At 38.0% G+C, this 14,344-nt stretch overlaps 1 protein-coding gene across 2 annotated transcripts in view; it reads right to left on the reverse strand.

Annotated features, from left to right (window-relative positions):
* Positions 1-3,369: 3,369 nt before the first annotated feature.
* The window catches only part of LOC125461583 (cadherin-4-like), a 657,666-nt gene continuing 646,691 nt past the window's right edge, over positions 3,370-14,344 (reverse strand). Inside the window, exons 14-15 of one of the 2 annotated variants that reach the window (XM_059652819.1) lie at positions 7,213-7,377; positions 3,370-6,258 (exon numbers count right to left, since the gene is read on the reverse strand). In XM_059652819.1, the coding sequence (XP_059508802.1) occupies positions 6,052-6,258; positions 7,213-7,377 (372 nt within the window). In that variant the 3' untranslated portion in view covers positions 3,370-6,051. The remainder of the gene's footprint in view (positions 6,259-7,212; positions 7,378-14,344) is intronic. The other variant, XM_059652818.1, reaches the window with a different exon arrangement.

The raw sequence follows: 14,344 nt of genomic DNA on the forward strand, positions 1-14,344 counted from the left end.
GGATGTCTGAAAACTATCTCAACTTACCTCCCCTTTGATCTTCACATTTAGATTTGGATTCTTGTGTTTCATTGTTCTGAGATACAAAATGTATCTGAACCGAAATCAGTAGCTAGGAGGCCAGAGAATGAGACTTTCTTCAGTTAATTTATGAAGGATCAGTCTCTTAAATCTCTTCACATTACTTGACTATTCACTTTAAAAAAAAACAACAATATAACTTGATTTGAAAGTAACTTATGTATCACTCAAAGTTCTTTTGTATTCTACTTCCATCCAATTTTGTAAAATCAGCTGAGTCAACACCATGGAAATAGCTAACTAAGAAATTTGACCCAAAAGACACACAATTTCCGTTGAATATCCTGTTTGCATTATTAACAAGAGTTGAAGATAATTTTGCAAAATATCATGCAGTGAACATGCTATATTTTGTGTATGAACACATTTCAATTAACATTTGAAACATATTTCTTATTAGCTTCAAAAACATCTTTTAAAGTACAAAACAACAAAGCATGGAAGAAAAATGATTATGGAACTTTGAAGTGACAGGAAATGGTCAGGGCAATGGAGCAGGGCTGAGAGGAGGCAATGTCAAAAAAGAATCGAGTTAGGCCATAGGGCTCAAGCCCTGTCCAGGACCTGAACACGCAGTATAAGCTGACAGTAACACAAGTATTGATTGCATGTAGTATTCTTGGTTGAGGTGAATTTCAGGTGAGATATATTAAGTGAACATAATAGAGCCTGTGATAACAAGGTGCAGAGCTGGATGAACACAACAGGCCAAGCAGCATCAGAGGAGCAGGAAGGCTGACGTTTTGGGCCTAGACCCTTCTTCAGAAACTGAAGAAGGGTCTAGGCCCGAAACGTCAGCCTTCCAGCTCCTCTGATGCTGCTGGGCCAGCTGTGTTCATCCAGCTCTTCACCTTGTTATCTCAGATTCTCCAGCATCTGCAGTTCCTGCTATCTCTGAAATAATAGAGCCTACGATACATTTTGAAAGGTCAAGATTGGTGCCTCCTCCAATACAAGTGAGAATAGAAATCTCTTCATTCATTGCATATCAATTTGTGCAATTTTGCTGTATCTATATTAATTGCTGCAATTATCTTCATAAAAATGTCACTGTACTTCTAAAGAATTCATTATACATGAAACTCTTCAGATATTTCTTAGCAACAATAGGCATTGGATAAATATACTTGCATAGGCAAATCCTTCTCTCAAGCCAAGTTTTCTTCCCTCCCCATATTTCTTCAAATATAGCAGAATTGCAAACTGACTGTATTTCTTAGCTTTCCTCTCTGGTACTTTTGAGTTTTCAAATCAATTGGTGTGTGATATAAATCATATTTGATAGTTAATTTCTTTGCAAAACTCTTCAGTAATAGTTGGTGTTTCATAATATTTATAGACGAATAAATCCTATGTAATATAAAACTAAGTAGATTTCCTTTGATGGAACAAAACCAGACATTGCTGGAAAAGCTCAGCAGGTCTGGCAGCATCTGTGAAGAAAAAACAGTCAAAATTTCAGGTCTGGTGACCCTTCATCAGAATTGATGGTAGCTGGGAAAACATCGGTATGTATGCAGAAAAAAGGGAGTGGGATGGCGGAGGGAATAATCAATAGAATAGAGCCCAAAGAGAGAAAAGTAGTTGAATAGACAAAGCAGTTGATAACAATCTAGCTAGGAGGGTGAACAGCTGTTAATGGGGAAAGTTAGTGACTAACAATAGATAGCCTTCTATTTACATACTATGTGGTAACATGGCCTGGTGTGTGGGGTAGGGGCTAGGACATGGGAGAATTTAGGCCCTCAGATTATTGAACTCAATATTGAGTCTGGGAGGGCTGCAAGGTCCCCAAGTGGAAAATGAGGTGTTGTTCTTCCAGCTTGCCTTCGGCTTTGCTGGAATATTGCAACAAGCCAGAGACAGAGATGTTGGCTAAAGAACGGGGTGGTGAGTTAAAGTGGCAGGCAACAGGTAACTCGGGGATAATAGGAACTGCTGATGCTGGAGAATCTGACATAACAATTTCCAATGAAGGGTCTAGGCCCAAAACATCAGCTTTCCTGCTCCTAGGTAACTCAGGGTCTTTTTTGCAGGAAGTTTTTAGACTTCCGTTGATAGTAATTTTTGTGTTAATGCACTCGACATAAAGGAAGAATATAGCTTTTTTTTCTATAATAATAAACCATCAATTTACTTGACGAAAAACAGACATGGAATTCATTAACTTTTATTTGGCTTGTTATGAATACAAATACATTATGATTACCTCTATAAATGTAAATGTGATGGATGAATGAAGGGAGTGACCTCCTCCAAATTCTGCCCAACACAACACCATTTGTATCTTGGTTACCAAGGGGATGGGTGGCTCCAATTGGAATGCATATGCAATATCTTCACACCTGTAAACAATGGTAGGAGCAACTATGCTGTCTAGAGTAAAGTTAGAAACTTGAGGTTTTGAGCAGAAAGGAGAGGGAGAGGGTTCTTGCAGAAAAGCAAAAAATTGCATTAAATGTGTGGTTATCGGAAATGATACTTAGTTCTTTGAGTTAACAGAGTCGGTTGCAGGATGGTATACAGTTTTCGTTAAAAAGATTCATCCTATGGCTCAGTATGGAATTTGGAAGATTCATCTTCATGGATTGGACAGGAAATAGTTGCTTGAACAGGCTTACAATTGTTGGTTGATTTCAAATTCTACACAATCTACGAGAAGTGCCTTTTAATGGTCGTTCGTTTACAGCTTGTTAAAATGGGAAGAAAATCCATGGGAATTTGGGAACAATGTTGGATTAGCTCTCGTGACAACAGTAATTTTATAAAGTGGAACTGTAGATTAGGTGATGCAAGAATGAATATCATTTCCAAAATTTAGGGTATAGTTGTTTGCTGAATGATGTTTAGTTAATTTAGCTCTTTGTTGGTTCGTTGGTTGGTTACAGCAAGAGTCCTGAACCTTGAAATATCTCCAAGTTATGTGTTACTATTGTTATTGTAAAATGGCATCAATCCAAATTGTCCATAGAAACAATCCTAAGCTTTTTACTCATCTCTATATCAATTTAAGCATCAGTGTTACTGTAAAGCTGGAACTGAATCATACAGTTCGAAAAACTCTAAGTTCGGCACTGCTTCTGATTCCAAAACAGCTCACTTGGAATTATTTGGCTTTGATATCACATGATCAAATTGCGTTCTGCTATAATTTTAAGTAATTAGCTTGCTGTAAGATATCAGTTTGGCTGCACACCTTTAATTCAATGGGATAAGAGGTTACAAAATCAGACACAATGCTAGCCATTGTTACAATCCATTAGAGACCGAAAACCGACACATAAAAAGAAGACATTCAAACTTACAGTTAACAAAGATTTCGCATTTTTAGGATATTTCCTCAAATAAAAAATTAAATGCACTATTAACTAAACACTTTCCTAATAGCCAACATTTACCGTAAAATCACCAAACAGAACATTGCCTTGTTTTTAAACTTTTAGCACAACTGGAAAAAACACTTAGATATACCTTACACTGTTCTTTACATAAATGCTCAATTCTCAGGGGAGCAGTCCAAGATGATTGTTGGTTAGCAAGGTTTTACTTCTGTTCTTTTCCTTTCTTAGCCTTGTCATTTCTAACATCAGAACTGTTTTCCACTGTAATGATTTTTCCCCTTGACTAGCTATTCTTCCACTAGAATAGATAAATACATGCTAAGCTAATCTCCCAGTCACATTTAAACTTCTGACATATTTTGGTATTTCCAATCAGGGTCTGACTTCTGTCCTATGTTTGTGTGTGGTGAGCCATATACATTTTTGGTTTCTAGATGCTTATTCATTCTTGTGGACTTTACAGACTGATGTAATCTGAGAAATTTTTCAGGGATATCTCTGACCCTTCCCCTCCACATTCACTACTTCCCAATCTAATAGAACATTCCTTGAATTTAGGGAATTTTGAAAATTTAAACCAACTTATCAACTATTCCCTTTTTATATCCTAGGATGAAGTCCATTAGGACCAGTGGTCTTGTCACCTCAGAGGTCCAACAAGTGGCTCAGTACTACTTCCCTGGTGATTGTAATTTTCTTCAGTTCCTCCCTCAGTGTCATTTCTTGACTTATATTTATTTTTAGGATATTTCCGATATCCTTTATGGTGAAGATCAATACAAAATATCTGTTCAATTCATTCACTAAGTCCTTATTTAATGTCTACAGGACCAACACAACTTTCTTTTTAATGACATTGCTTCAAACTTTTACCGTATGTTTTACATTTTCAGCTTTCTTTCTCTTCGGCTCCAATTTTTTTCCCCTGATTTATTCTTTTAGCCATTCTTTGATGTTTTACATTCTGTCTTTTACATTCTTAACATTAGTTAACAAAACTTAGCAGGTAAGTTTTTAAGTTTGACACTATTTTCGACTGTTTTTAGTTAACCATAGATGGTGAGTTCTCCCCTTGGAATTTTTCTGTTTCATTGTAATAGAAACTACTTTAACACACTTTACATTATCTCAGTCAGTCTTCTCAATTTGGCTATCGGTATAAGTAAAATGAACAACAGGCTGCTTTCACAGAAAATAATTGTGCCTGAAATACCATGTTATGCCATTTTCTGCACAACAATAACTACAATGTTACCTGACAACCTTTATTTGAAGAAGAATTCAGATCAAAATTCAGTTGTCCAAAATTATTAAAGGCAGAATACAGTTTTTTTGACGCACACAAAATAGACAGAATCATTGTAGTATCTGAATCACTGAAAGAAGGCCAGATACTCAGTTAAATAATCACTGTAAACATAGTGTTTAATGTTTTCCAAAAATAGCAAAAACCGAAAGGAATTGAAAACAAAGCAGTGTTTTAAAAGGGGAACTTTATTTATAACACTGAGGGGCCAGGAGCAAATGCACCGATTCAGCTCTGGTACACAATAAATTTGCAAAGCTGTTACTCAGTTTAACCATAACTGCAGTGGCACTTGAAACACGCATTCAAAACTTTTACTACCTTCCCTTTTTTTTGGTACAAAATGGTACAAACAACGATACAAAATATTTGTGCTGTTGACCATTACAAAAAAAGTTTCCTCTAACTGTGCAATGATTTGTGTTGAAATATGAACACCCAACACGAGAAGAAATCGTTGTTTGAAACAACCACAGCCATGCGAGCACCTACGCTTTCAATATTAAAAAAACATGCAAAAAAAGGAAAAGAAGAAAGCTCCAATTATACATATAACATTAACTAGATGATGTTTGCTTCAAGCTGTGTAACATTATGTACACTCTACAGAATGAAATCAAGTGGGCAACAATGCTTTAAAAAAAATTAAGTTACTTTAATCGGATGTCTATTCTACTTCAGAGTTGAAAGGAAATGGCCTTAATGCTAATGAAGTCTAACCAGTTCCTTCAGAATGTTCTTTCCTGTCTTTTTTTTACACTGCTTGACAATTAGATTTCAATGTTAAGCTCTATACAACATATACAATGTGATTAGCCACCCACTGCTCAGTTTTAAACATGGCTGTTAATACATGTGTTTCTATACAGTTTTTTTTAATGTATCTTACACACCAATAGTTTAAAAGGCAAAAAAGGAAAGTTTGTCCATTCACCAGTGTGGAAACAAACCGATTTGTTCATTTTCTCTTCGTGGTCAATACTGGACCAGGGATCAATAGATGGTTGAATTTTAATCGCTCCTGAGATTGAGGGAATCCGATAAAATGTACCAAAAAGGCACTTTAAAAACAGTGCTTCTGTACTAAGAAATTCAAGTTAATAAAGAGCGCCTTTCCTCTTTAGTTGTAAAGCAAAGTTGAGCGATATTCCTGCTGACTGACCAAAAATATGCATAAAAAGACAACAAGCATTCATGCTAACAGCTCATGTTCTAAAATAAAAAAAAACTAACACACACCACTAAAATATTATGGTCAGCAGGGAATATTAATGAAAAAGATGCCTCTTTTATTTGTACAGTTCCTTCATTTCTAATATACTGTTAGTCATCTTCTCCACCACCATACATGTCTGCTAACTTCTTGAATCGAGGTCCCCAGTCATTAAGATAGTCATAATCATGGTCACCAGAGCTGGATGAGTTCAGGGAGCTGACTGAACCTGCAGTTGAACCACTTCCTTCATAATCAAAAACCAGGAGGGAATCGTAGGGTGGGGCTGTGGGGTCATTATCCGCTGCTCTGAGGCCCTGCAACAGTATTTCAGAAAATCATGAAATCTTCAAAGTATTTTAAGACAGATCTATCTTTTCTTGACATCTTTCTTTTCTGGACATTTAAAAGTGATCAGTTACAAAAATCCAGGACACAACCTTTTTACTCTAATTAATTTAGGATACCATGATAACAGATACTTAAGAAAATATGGGATACTATCCAAGAGTGTATTAAGAAACTTGGACTAGATGCAACAATAGTAAATAATTACAAATTCAGTATCCTGAATTTCTGTGATTGGTTACTTCAAAAAGCTGAGGAAATTCTTTGAATTTTGCTATTTTTCTTAAATCGTTTCAAAATTCTGCTTTTACTAATACATTTTGTACTTCTGGCAAGATGTAGGATGATCTGCAATGTGCACTGTGTCCACAACAAATAAGGAATGCTGGATGCTAGATTTTCATTACTGTTTTCTAAAAGATGGATCAGTGAATGTCATGCAGCATTCTGTTGAAGAATGATAAAACTAAATCGTGTAAGATAAGAGTTAGATTGGCAAGCAGCCTTCAAAGCCCACCTCACGACTTTCTGCATGCAAGTTGTGCTCAAATCCTTCAGCTATGGAGCTGCCAAAGTAATCACAAATTATTCATCTAAACCTGGTATCAAATGAATTGGGATAACACCAATCTTTCATATCTTGTGAACCCACATATAGAAAAATATACATCTGTTTGCAAATTTATCATTTAAGTTTAAAATTTTGCTGAATCCTAATCTCTATGAATCTCAACTGAAAATAAACACCTACACTGAAAAAATGATAGAATAATTTAATGACTTTTGTCAAAAATACAGAACAACAAATTTAGTGTTGTCAGCTGTACTGGTGACAAAATATACTGTACAAATTAAAGAAAAAGCCCTGGCTGTTGTGGCTTGTATGAAACAATGAATATCAGCCTGGTATTTTCCATTCCTACCTCGTTAATGAAGTCTCCGATATCTCCAGGATGAGGAACGGTTGGTCGCAGCGGATACTGTGGCTCAGCACCAATAGGTCGCTCATCAACCCGCCTGATCCCAGGAGCTTTTGCTAATCCAGGATCCAGTGAATCTGGTTGCTGAAGCTGGCTCAAGTCATAATCCTGCAGAACAGAGTTGCCTTGGCTTTAAAGCGATTTTCTCTGGAATCATGAATTTTAATTTAAAAATTCTGACATCCCGTCAGTTCTAGCAATTCAGAACACTTACTGAGCAAAGCAGTTGCACCTTAGCAAATAACATACAATCCCCAGTCAACAACAAATCACAGGCAAGTTTTCCCGACACTGTGTGAGACATTGTTTGTGACTGTTGGAATGATAACAATAGGAGGAGAGCATCAGGTTAACATAAAGTATCAGAAATAGACTGCTGCGTAATGTAACACCAGAACCTTCTCAAATCTCTGTAAAGTGGCACAACATGACAATCCAAAAATGAAACTCTCAAAAGTGAGGTCGGGTCTACATGAAGTTACCATACTTGTGCTGAGAGGACAGAATACATTAATTGAGATCTTGAGAATCAGATCATTGACAGTAAACAAAAGCCAAGCATCTCACCTACAGCAAGTACAAAATTTGGGCTATTAACTTTCAACATGTCAAAAGAGATTTGCAATGTATCACAGCATATAATGGAACAAATTCCAGAAGACCATAAATAAGTATATACAGGTTTATGGTGTTTTCCTGGAGAATATCATTTTGCAGTGGATGTGAATTATAATGCCAATTCCGCACTTGTTGAGGAAATTTCTGGCTGACCAAGACTGGAAAAGAAAGGAGTAATCAAGAAAGTCACCCCTACAGAACGCCCCATCCCATTAATCCAATGAAAGAACTGCAAAGTTTAAAGACTGCATGACCCACAAACAACACATTGAAGATATCTCACTACCCCATGTCAACCATCCACGGAATTTTGCTGCAACTTAGTCTTCATTGCCTTAGATGTGAAGAATAGTTATTGGAAGCGAAGCTGGACAAAAGAAGCAGCTTTCTAATTAGATTTGGATAATATGAGAGTTAGAGATGGTGGTGTATGTTTTTTTTGTGTATCCATGAATCCAGAGGATTCTCAAACCCAACAGCCTGCGACAGTTTGTCATCGTCGAAGCTAAAGTGGGTGATCTGCTAGTTTTATTAATGCCAAGATCAAAGCTCAGAGCAAATCAGATGAACTTGAAGCTAAACAAGGGAAAATTACAATTAAAGATGCATGAAGTGATACACACTGGCCATGTACAAAAGAGAAGGCCTTCAACTGGACTCTTTAAAGAGTAGAGAGCTACAACAGTGATATTGTGATCAACACATGAAAGGGCAGTGTGGTATTTGTTAGAATCGTCAACTATTTTGCAAAATTATTGGAGCGTGAACCATTATGCCAACTCATGGCTAAGGATGTGCAGTAATACAGGGTCATGGGGAAAAAGAAGCAATGTTCACTAAAATCAAGCAACTAATGATGGAAATGCCAGTCCTGAGATATTACAATATAAGAAGTCACGTTGTAATGTGACGCAAATGAGACAGGACTTTGAGTAAACCTAATGCTGCAAGGACAAATAATTGCATTTACATCCAGGACATCAACACAAACATGTGATCCTGCACTCAGATTGAGAGTGCCATTTTCTTTGCTTGAGAATATTTTCATCAAAATCTACTTGGAGGGGCAAAATAATAGTTGAGTCTGACCAAAAGCCACTTCAAAGCATTTCACTCAAGCCATTAAAATTGGTTGCAAAATGTCTTTCAAGAATGTTACTTCATTTACAGAGGTACCACCTAGACATGGCATAGAAATAAGGGAAGCAAATGTAAATTGTACATATGCTGTCAAGTGCATCACTCTTGTAGCAGAAATTGCTGATGCTATGAGAGAGTGTAAATCCTTCCAGATCCCACACGAAGCAGCAACACAGTATGCCCTGGACCATTAACCCAGCAGTGACATTGAACCTTCAAGTCAATCAGCTTGCTCAAATCAAGCAAACAACGGAACAAGATGCAACTCTCCCAAGTGTTGCAAAAAAGTTATGATGAAGGGATGGCCCAAAAGCATCAAGCACAACCTGTTGCTCAAACAGAATACTGGACTCATAGAAGTGAGTCAACAACCTAAAATGGTATATTGAACAGAGGAAACAGGATCACTGGTCCACATTTTCCATGGCCATATAGTAGCTTTTGCAGCATAGATGGAAGTTGTGCATGGGGACCCTGTGGAATCCCATCATAACATTCAATCCAGAGGAGCTGCCCAGGAAATTTAAAATTTCCACTGAGCAATTCTATTACATCCGAAATTCCCTTAAAGTCTTCATTTTAAATTAGAGGTTTCAGAGGGTTCCAATGTAACGAAGAAGTAAAATAATAACTCAAGAAGAACAGATAGTTAAATACGTTTAATAAATATCTGAGTAACTCGTCAACTGACTGCAAATTTATCTCACACACCCATAACTTCACTTTTTCCAGAACCCCAGAAACCCCCCATCACACCTTTTCCCGTCAAATCAAACTTAACATTGTCCCATTCTCCCACATGCAGACATGAACCCTGATAAGCTCCTTACCCACCCCAGACCGAATCTAACTCTTCCCAACCTCCCCTTGTCAGGCCAGAATTGCCCTGGCTCCTATCCACTCCCCATGGATACAACATCACCCAAACTCCAATTATCAGCAGACATGATCAGATCCCATTTGCAAACTCGTCCTCCAATCCTGGACCTGAATGATGTGAAAGTCACTTCCCCCGCAGTGGATCCCACCTGATGTTGCCTGGATATGAACATGCAGGGAAGTTATTTCTCACCTGCAGATGGCTGAGCAGGAAGGTGTGAACTTAGCACCTGCTCTGTCCACAGATCAAACATCAAACCCAGAGGTCCCCAGGATTCTGACAAGGGAAAGGGCACAACTGGTACCATGGCAACACAACAAGCTCATGTGAATGTTATTTCACTAGTAAGTAACATCACCCAGATGGACAGTTAGCAAAACATGCACACAAATGACTAATATATCAACACGATTGAAAGAATGTGTGCAATGTTTATGTGGAGACTGATGAGAATACTAAACTCTATTGCCTGGAAACAGTTCTGTATATTGGTCCTTTGGGGTAACTCAAACGTGTACAATAATGTATGCACATTTCATTGTATGAAAATGCTGGGGTTAGAATTGCAAGCTTTGCCACTCTGTACTTTACAGTAGACGTAGGCACCACACAAACACTTCATAAAAAAATGGAGGGACGGAATCAAGCTCCACAGTAATTGAACTCAAACTTAATGCTGAGTCCTAGAGGTTGCAAGGTCCCCAAGTGGAAAATGAGTTGTTTTTCAAACTTGTGCTGAGGCTGACCGGAACACTGCAGCAGGCCTGTGCCAAAGATGTTGGTCAGAATCACGATGGTATGTTGAACTAGCAGACAGCTAGAAACTCTTGTCATTTTTGTGAAAAACACGTAGGTGTTCTGTGAGGCAGTCACCTAACCTGTATTTCCTCTCCCCAATGCAGAGGAGACCCCCACACTAGAAATTGTGAAGGCAATAGACTAGGTTGAATGAAGAAGAGGTGAATCGCTGCTTCACCTGGAAGGAATGTCTGGTGTCTTGGAAAGGGAGGGAGGTGGTAGATAGGCAGGTGTTGCACCTTCTGTGATTTGCATGGGAAGGTGCAAAGAGGGTATGAGGAGTTGTGGAGAAGGTGGTGGGGTGGGGGGGGGGGGGGGGGGGAAGAGAAGACCAGGGTGTCCCAATGGAATGGATGCAATGGAATGCTGACAAGAGAGATGAGGGAAATGTGTGTCTGGTGGTGGCATCCCATTTAAGGTGACAGAAATGGCAGCTCACAATCCTTGGGATGCAGAGGATGGTGGGGTGGTAAGTGAAAATGAGGAGACCTTATCATTGCTGTGGGAGACAAGGGAATGGGTGATGGTAGAAGTATGGGACGCAGGTTGGACACAACTAAGGGCTTGTTGACCATAGTGATGGGTAATCTTTGGTTGAGGAAAAGGATATTTCTGAAGCCCTCTTGAGGAAGGTGGCATCATTAGTACATATACGAAAAAGATGGGGAAAACTGGTAGACTGGGATGGAGTCCTTATAGAAAGCAGGATGTGAAGATGTATGGTTGAGGTAACCGTCTGAGTTGGTTGGTTTGCAGTGGATATGATGACCAGCCTATCCTTCGAAATGGAAACAGATATCAAGGAAGGGAAGAGTCAGAGATGGACTAAGCAAGTGACAGCAGGGTGGAAATTGGAAACAAAATTGACAATTATTTCCCATTCTAAAGGAGAGAGGGAAGCAGCACTGATGAATTAGAGCAAGTCTTAAGGGGAGGGACCAGAGTAGGATTGGAACAAGGCATGTTCCATATAGCCATAAAGAGACAGGCATAACTGGTGCCAATGTTGTTGCCCATGGTCATCCCTTTGACCTGAAGGAAGTGGGAGGAGTTAAAAGAAAGTTATCCAAAGTGAGGATGAGCTCAGCCAGGCACTGAAGACTGGAGGAGGATAGGGACAGTTCAGGCTTTTTTTCCCCGAGAAAGAAGCAGAGAGCCCAGAGACCATTCTGAGGGGGGATGGACAAGTAGAGGGATTGCATATCCATGGCAAAAAGGAGGTGGCTGGAGCCTGCCAGCTGGGAATTATGAAACTGACATAAAGCATCAGAAGAATCGCAGATATAAGTTGGGAGGGACAGGAGAGGGGAGAAAAGAATCAAGTTGAGGTTGGAAAAGGTAAGTTCTGTGGTCTTTCGGGCATGACAATGGTGTTGAATTCTTCTTTCAACTTCCTTCTCTTCAGGAACAAAATGGAAGCAGGGAATTGGCAATCATTTTCTCTCCAGATTGCACCTATTTATCAAGTGTTATTTGGGAACAGGGTAAAGAAGAATCTAGCCTGAGAAATATTGCAGGATGGAATGTTTATGGAGGAGGTTCTTTTGCCTCAACATTAACTATTTGGGATGGAATTTGAGGACAGAAGGAGCATAAACGGATCAAGAACAATTAATGATTGGAGGCAAAACTGGGCCTGGGATTCAGAAAAGGAGAGCCTGGAGTAATAAAGTACTGATAGTATCATGGAGCTGGAAATATGTGGGGATGGTTGCAGACCAAATATTTCTAAACACTGTATATAATTTAAGGGAAAATACAACCACATTTCATTCCTTAATTGTGGTACCATTTCAAGTAATGAAATATGTTTTAAATAGCAGAATATAATTGCCACTTAACTAGTCCACCAACCCACATTATTGGTACCTTCCAAACAACAAATATATTTATTAGAGGATAATATAATCAATGTTTTGAATAGGGAGCTGATTAAGGATCTTGTACTGCAAGTGCCTAATGAGGCTTGAAAAATTATAATTTTATGCTCAGACAAATGCCTACTGCAACACTATCAAGCCAGAAATCAAAATTTGTTGCTAACAAATCCCACTGAGTAAATTATGGGGAATTTACTTAATTCTCAAGTTCATCTGGATTCCTTTTATAATAATGACGTACACGCGACAAAACCCGTAGCGATATCAATGTCCATCCTACAATAATTGACATGAAATTCCTCCTCCATCATTGCAATAGAAAAGCGTAAAAAACAATTAACAACTGTCATTGAGTAGTCCGAAGCAAAAAGTAGGATTAATTTGGCTTCTAAGTAACACTAATCAATTATTATGGGGGAAAGCCCAAAAACATAGTATCAGATAACATGGGGCAGTTAAGGGAGAGGAGAAAGATGCGGAATTATGCCTCAAAAACGTGGGGAAGGTTGTTATGAAAAGAAGGCTGATTTTATCTCTATGAACAATACCACACCCACCTACACTGATTAATGAACATAACACCAAGGTTTCAAGCAGTAAATTGGTTGTGCAGAGTGCCATCATGACAGAAAGACAAGGGAAAGAAGAAACATTGTTGAAATTGAGCTAATCTTAATTCACAGTCACTGTGCATAAATGGTTTGTTTTAGATTTTTACAAGCATATTGGATGTGCTTTAAATATAAATTTAGGGGCTTAGAAGGTTGGGTGAGGAACTAATATATAGGGATCGGAAAAAAATTAAACTTTATTAATTGTTGATAGTTATTAGTACTATTTTTACTGAAAGCAATTTTTCACAAACATTTGGAAGAAATAAGATTATTCGAGCAGGAGTAGACCATTAAACTCCTTGAACCTATTCTACAATTCGCTGAGAATGTAGCTGGTGTCTATTTCAACTTATCTGTCTATTTCAATTCAAAAGCCCTTAAAACTGTATAAGCCCACATATTTTTCAATTTTTGAACTATTAACTGGAATGGAAGTCAGACACTGCTAATATAACTGAAATACCAGAAGGGTTCAGCAAATTTGAAAAATCAAATGGTGCACATTTTTTAGCTGCACAAGACAATGTTGCTTTTGAATGTATGAGACTTTTACATTAATCAGTCATAGCAGCACCAGGAGTTTGAGTTAAAGGAAAACAGCCTGATCACAGCCCTGGAATAGGTTGAGCTGCAGTTTTCTACACACTGATAGAGTTTGCAACCAAACTATCCAAAGCCATCAAGCAAAAAGACAAAAAAAAGGGACACTAATAAAAAAAAATTCTAATACAAGAAAAGTAACAATTCAACAAAATTATCCATCAAATCAAAGAACAACCATTACTCTGAGCTCAACAGCGAGCTATCATTGTTAAAAAGAAAAGAACTGTGAGAGATGACGTAACTCATCTTTGTGATATGGAATTCTGACCTTCAAAACTTTGTTTTCCCTGTCGATATTTTGTTGTCCATGATATGAATCAAATTGTCTCTTATATTTGAATGAGTGTGCTCACATTTGGGGTTTACAGGGGTATAGTATAAATTGCAAAGTAATGTATTGGTGTTCCTATTTTTGTTTTCTACCATTTGTTAAGGAAACTCCATTGGTAATAAATAGTTCTTTTTTTGCTAATGATGAAACCAGGTGTGATTTTTTTTTTTCTTTGAATAGCAGTCAGTCAAGTAAATTGATCACACTGGAG

This window comes from Stegostoma tigrinum, chromosome 19 (assembly GCF_030684315.1).
Source record: "Stegostoma tigrinum isolate sSteTig4 chromosome 19, sSteTig4.hap1, whole genome shotgun sequence".
Taxonomy (NCBI): Eukaryota; Metazoa; Chordata; class Chondrichthyes; order Orectolobiformes; family Stegostomatidae; genus Stegostoma; species Stegostoma tigrinum.